Genomic DNA, 6,572 nt, shown 5'->3' on the forward strand with positions numbered 1-6,572 from the left:
ATATTGGTTTGATAAACCAACGATTTGATGTTTTTAATAAAAACGCTAAGTGGTTTAAAACACCGTTTACGATTGTTTTCTATAGTGAGTTCGTCCAATTCAAATTTATTTCTCATGTTAATAAATGAGTTTATGTTAAGCATTCCCTGAGGACCCATGGCAAGAGGCATTGAACAAAAGTACACAATAACTTTGAAGAGGTCCAAGTACTTTCTAATATTCTAACATTTTATTAAGTGCTTACCTTAATCGTATACGTTACGAATTAAACGGGACTAATTTTTCTGTTCTTTAGCTATCTTTAGTAAAGAAAAAAATGCGTTTTATAGTTCAACAAACCACGCAAACACGCGAGACTTTTTCAGAAAACTTGCAACGTTTATTTTCCAATTTTTAACAGATGGTTGGCGGGAGGAAATATATCTTTTGTGATAATCGTCCACTTAAAAGGGTAATTTATAGCAATATGATTAATTTGCGTTAACCGAAGGTGGTAGGATCCTTTTCTGTGCCAAAAACAGCCTCTTGACTTAATTCTTTAGCGTCTTAGGGGTACTTTAATTGCTCACCGCAATTGTTTACGAATCCTGGTAACCAAACAAACCAAACAATTACTTCGTGCCAATGTGATCCAATCAAGATTACCGATATTGTTTGCCTAAGCTATTTTCAAATATGTACCAACCAAAAACTCGACGATAATTTGCATGCGTTCGGACAATAAACAAAATTGTATAGGTGTCCAAACCACGGGTAATGCAGACAGGAACAGTCTTAAATACTTCATCAGACATTTTAAACGTCCTAGTTACGAGCTATCTGGGAAGCCTGTTAAAAGTTTTGAGTTGCTCCAGGAGTTGTGTTGGTAGGCTAGGCCGAATAGTCAGAACAGCTTTAAACGTTCCTTCGCAATATCTCAGTGAGAATATACTGTACGCACAATGGCGGCGAAGGGAAGAGCGAGAGACAAAAGTCTCTCAAAGCTCGGAAATCGAATGATAACGACTATGCTAAAGAACGAGAAATTAGCGGAGAAGGAGCTCGAGAAGAAGATGAAAGCACTCAAAGATTTGGAACGAAAGTCTATGGTAAGATTATGCGAAACTTCTCTTGACGTGAAGTACGACATGAGACGAAAAAGAAACACGCAAGTTATGGAAGACCAGATTGCTGACGAGAATCTTAACGTAAGTTTTGGCCAAGGAAGGGTTTTACGTTCACCGAGTGTATCGCGTAGGGGAAGTTTAAGACCACTATCACCCAAAGAGGACGACGCAGACGAAACAGCGTCCATTACTAGCCAGGAGACTTGTAGTGAAGCGTCTTCGAACCCTGCGATTTTGATCAATAATAAAGCGAAGGAGAACGATTCTGAACAAGACCCCGACAGCAGGGGCTCATCACTTGGTAACGAACCGGTCGATGCGCCCTCTCCGTCTGCATCTCCGTGCGGGACGCCTCCGGACGAGCCGCCCGCTATCGACGAGGCAGAAGCTCAAAAGATGCTGAAAGTGTTTTCTCAAAGCTCACGTGGTTCTCATCGGCGGCGAACGGCGCCGGAAATCACAGACCTCTCGCCGAAGCTTCTAATTCAGTTGGCGAAAAGTTCAGCGGAAGTTAAGAGACGAGGGTCCACGTATGACGCGACCGAGGATGAACTGTTGGAGCCTTCACCACCAGCGTCTACGAGAAGACGAGGATCGGCGTCGATTGAAACGATGCAATCAAGAGCAGCGAAAGAAAAAGCCGAGGAGCAACATGGTCAAGAAATAAACCTTTCACCCGCACTGCGGAGAAGGGGCTCTGCTGCAGTTGCCAACTCGTCTGGTGAACGCGGATTGAATTCTCCCGCAAGCTCTCCTCTTCTTCGCAGACGAGGGTCTTCTGCGGTTACTAAGAATTCGCTGTCGCTAGAGTTGAACGAAGCTCACTTAAGAGACAAGATCTCGGAGCAAGCTCAATTGTCGCCTCGACTGAAGCAGCCTCTTTCGCCTTTGCTCGGAAGGAGAGGCAGTGGTATGGCAACCACTCTTCGTCCCGTCTCCGCCAAGCCGTCGACCGGTGGATCAAATACAGACGCTGCCTCAGAACCGTTGTTGCCAGATCTGAACGGCGCAGGGCTAACAAAGAGATCATCGTCTCCTTCGCTGCGGCGGTCACTAAGTCCGATGCGAGCGCCCTCCTCAGGTCGACCTTCCACCGCAAGGTCGTCATCTTCGCTATCAGCGGATAGCGCACCCGGAGAATTAGAGGCTCTTCCTGGTAATGGCGAGTACGACTTGGGGCGGCGAAGGGGATCCAGACCTGGGTCTGCAAGGAGTTGTTATTCTATGCCTCCAGGTGGACAACTTTTGCCGCTAGACAAGATTCCAGGTAATTTGGCTGGCCGTCGAGGATCAGAACTCTCTCCAATTGATTTAAACACTCTATCGCCAACTTCACCTCTAAGGAAGTCAATGGAAGACCCTCAAGCCACCCTGAACCCTGCTCCGGCATCACCCAGTGTTTATCGAAGGCATTCGGGAACGGTGGAGGCTTTGCAGGGTCGTGTGGATGACTTCTTGAAGACATTGGCGGCAAAAAGTAGCTGATATTAGAATTATAGGACCGAACACTAAAACAAAAACAAGTTTGGAGTGACGGTGGGCTATTTTCAACTTCATCAAATTGACTTTGTTTATCTTTATTTGTATATAGTTGTTTTATTTTGTCTGAGGTGGGTTCAGTGTCGCTTCCAGTAGTAGCTAGTAGTTGTCAGTTCCTCGTTGCTCGAAATGGATTTTTAAGAATGAGTCTTGAATCCGGTGAATTTATAATCAATTACTGAGTCATCGGGTACTTTAGTGTGATCTTACTAAGCACTGAAATCGCTCATGCAAGTTTTCACTGAGTAGCCAAGTTCAGTTTATAAGAAAAAGTAAATAAAACCTATGTGATAAAGAAGTTCAGAGTTTCTTTCAAATTACAAATTCCAGCCAGACTGTGTATATTTATTTATTTATAACACAAATACTTTTTATGATACTTATTTGTTTATTTATATTCGATTCGTTTTAAACAGTCATCCCGCAAATGAGATTAAACGATTTTAATATCATCGGTATCATAGCTCAAAGGTGGTAATGTTCACAGCTTGTCAAAAAGAGATTGCGTTACCCTCGCGTGATTATCATTTGTATTTCTGTAGCTACGTAATCGAAAGCGCGTGATCGCTTGATTGACATCTGAACTCGGAAAATCACTTCACACATGTTTTTGTCGGAGAGAAGAGTTAAAGTCTTGTAAGAAATTCTCGTTCGAAAAAGTCTTGGAATTGAGTCTGAAGAGTCATCGAATTAAAGAGTCTAAAGAGTATTTGAAGACCTTGTTTTCATTCTTCACACAGCTTGTTAGCAAGTGTGGAACTATTAGTTACGATTAAGGTATAACTGCAACATCTGAACTCGTTCTTTTCATAAATACAGAAACCGGCAGAACATTTTGGGTACAGGACAAGTTTTGCGCATAGAGCGTAACTAAGATAATGCGGAACAAAGATTTGTTTTCCTTTCAAAAATCGATATATTCACATTGTAAACTTTCGATCCCTTAGGATTACAAATCTGTTAAAGGCTTTTGTTTAGAGGAAGTAGGGCAATATATAAGGCTAAGTATTTACTCTAGTCGCATTATCTCTGACGTACGCCAGCCACTTTGACGACAATTTTTTGATCGAGGGACACGTCTTCTTCGACCCCACGTCATATCCAATTATCGGTGATTATGCAATTGCATAAAAATCGCATGACTTCAGTGTTAATTCAATAGTAAAACAATTGTTTACAGCTGGTCAATAACTGTCCCATTTGACGTGCACGGAAGCCTTCTACAATCCGCGCCTTGCATGAACAGTCACTTAAGAAAATGCGACTGGTGACAATTGTTCTAAACGATCTCCAACATTTCCAAATTCCATTTTGATCTGGATAGAGGACCCGCATGAAACCCAGCTAGACCTGAAGTGATTTCCTCTCTAGGTATTAAAAAAGAATTTAACCCAATGGAGAAATCTCTTCAGGTTTCGATTAACGAGTCAGAACAGTTCAAAATTATTTCAACTGCAAAGTATCAGCATGAGAACTAGAAAGAAAGATCTTCTGGATTATGGTTTAAGTAGAAATCTTGAACGAACTTTATTGGTTTTTCGTCTTCTTGACCAACCGCAGGAAACCAGCGGTCGTTTCTTGAGAGTTTGTTTGGTTCCTTCTCCCGCCCTGGTTTCCACTTTTCCCGCGCCCGTGCTGAGGGGTCCCTTAGTCCCCGATACGATTGGTCAACACCGAGAACCAAGAGTGTGCAAAAAGAACAGTGCATTTAGGTGACTGTAGAGTAACGTTTGTTTTGCTACGTGTCGGATGGCAGAAAAAGATTTGAATGCAAAGAATCGAGAGGGCAATGGATTAGTTGAGGAACGGTGCTCGTATGGTTGTTATGGAAACAGAAGCCTAAATCCCCGATTATGGCTCGAAGCCCTTCAACCCACTGACAGTATCAAGTAGAGAGGGCAGAAGATAGGCAGCGAGGAAGTAAAACGCAAACGGACACGAGACGGCCGCAAAGGAAAGATACAACGAATGGGAGCTAGCGAGGCTAGTGTAAGCCAAGGCTTGCTGAGTGCATTTTCAATCACCCGATGAGTCACTGACCGAGGGAGGAGGGTTTGGGACGTTTACCCACGACAGAATAACCACAACACGGTGAACCACCACAGGCTAACCACAACACAGTAACCACAACACGGTGAACCACCACAGGCTAACCACAACACAGCAACCACAACACGGTGAACCAAAATACAGTAACCGCAACACAGTAACCACAACACAGTGAACCACAACACAAGAAACAACAATATAGTAAACCCGGGAGTAAACCACAGTACAGCGGTAGAGTGAACAACAACACAGTGAGCCACAACACGCTGAATTTCACTGAACCTTCGCAGACTTTTTTCATTAAATAATACAAATCGCAGATTTAGTGACATTTGTATTGTCTGACTGCCAGTAAACACTCGACTTTTTGTTGTCTGTGTCTAATAATTGGCTGACAACCAGGGATCTTCGGCTTTCCTTTGTACTTTACCCCGATAGGGTTCTTAGCCGAAAACAACCGTGGATAACAGAACTTAAAATGCTGTGTCCCAAATCTATATATTACATATATGGATATTTATACGGGATGCGCGCAAACCTTTACGGCTAAAAGATCAAATTAAAACACCCACGTCACCAAGTTTTAGTTGACCTTGCCTCACTTGTAGCCGTATTAATTTCATTGTCACGCAATTCATAATTCGCAAAAGAATCACCACAAACGGGAAATGTATTTATTTTCTTTTTTGAAAGTTCGATCTTCTTTTATTAGTATATCGAAGCTGGTTACTTCGAGTAGCGTTCTTTTTGGCACATTTTTTGTCACATTGTTGTATTAGAAAGTTCGTTTTAGCTGCTTGCTTTTAGTTACTTACTTTTTGATTCATTTTTGGGCACGTGTATATTTATTGCAAAATGGGTTATTTAAAAGCTAATTTCGTCTAACCCGAACCAACAAGAATTAAAAGACTCGATCACTGTAATTTTACCGCGGCATTAAACACAGAAACAAAACTCTAATGAATATAAAACGCAGACGCTGTCGCCTGTCCCGAGAACTATAATTTTTTAACACGAATTCTTAAAAAAAAAAAACACTAAGGAAATCGTCTGTAAAAGCCTGATCACAAGCTATCCGATATGAAGAGAATTTTGCGATAAACGTTACATTTGACCCAGAGTTTGTTAGGTGAGCCTTTACTAGGCTATATACACAAAGGTCTCGGTAGTACATTATACTTGTGATGTACAGCAAAAATAAAGAGCAGTAAAAAGGAAATCGAGACATGTTTTGTACTTACTGTCATCCTAGGAACATACTTTCAAGTTGTTTATAGAAGTCCGAGCTAGAACTTAAACTTAGCGAAGAAGTCCTTCGAAGCGGGCCGTATATACTTGAAGGTGTCTTAAAACAGCAAAACTCAACTTAATACTCCAATGTATATTTGGTGCTTTCTTTATAGTAAAAAACTACACGGGAAATGACTAATGCTGTCTACATGCAACGCAGAGTAACGTACAAGATCTACGCAACTTTTGGCTTTATAATTCGCACCCGAGGCAACGAATTACTAGCACTACAAGAATAATCTATTAACGACCCCATTAACGCGTGCATGAAGAAGTGTTGACAGATTTTTCCGGCTGGCAAGGTACGATTTTCCTCGCTGTCACGCAATACCTACATATGACAGCAGCAATACCCCTTCTGGTGCCCAGTCTTCTGGTACACCGTGTTGTGGTTCCGGTTCACTGTGTCGTGGTTACCCTGTCGTGGTTGAACGTCCCAAATATATATGGACCGAGGAGCTCGTAGACCCTGGGTACGAGATTGATCCTTACATGTTTATATATAGCTTGGACTTTGATCACACTCACTTTCAGCGTGAAGGTGTAGCTATCAAATTTTATGTTTGATACTACATTCCGATCTTAGGA

At 42.0% G+C, this 6,572-nt stretch overlaps 1 protein-coding gene across 1 annotated transcript; it reads left to right on the forward strand.

Moving 5' to 3' along the window:
- The first annotated feature begins 480 nt into the window (after positions 1-480).
- LOC144651715 (uncharacterized) lies at positions 481-2,623 on the forward strand. The gene has a single exon (XM_078511665.1). It carries the CDS (start codon positions 942-944, stop codon positions 2,589-2,591), a length of 1,650 nt encoding a protein of 549 aa, XP_078367791.1. The 5' UTR covers positions 481-941; the 3' UTR covers positions 2,592-2,623.
- Positions 2,624-6,572: the final 3,949 nt, after the last annotated feature.

Source organism: Oculina patagonica, chromosome 4 (assembly GCF_052425735.1).
Source record: "Oculina patagonica isolate OP01 chromosome 4, crgOcupat, whole genome shotgun sequence".
Lineage (NCBI taxonomy): Eukaryota > Metazoa > Cnidaria > Anthozoa > Scleractinia > Oculinidae > Oculina > Oculina patagonica.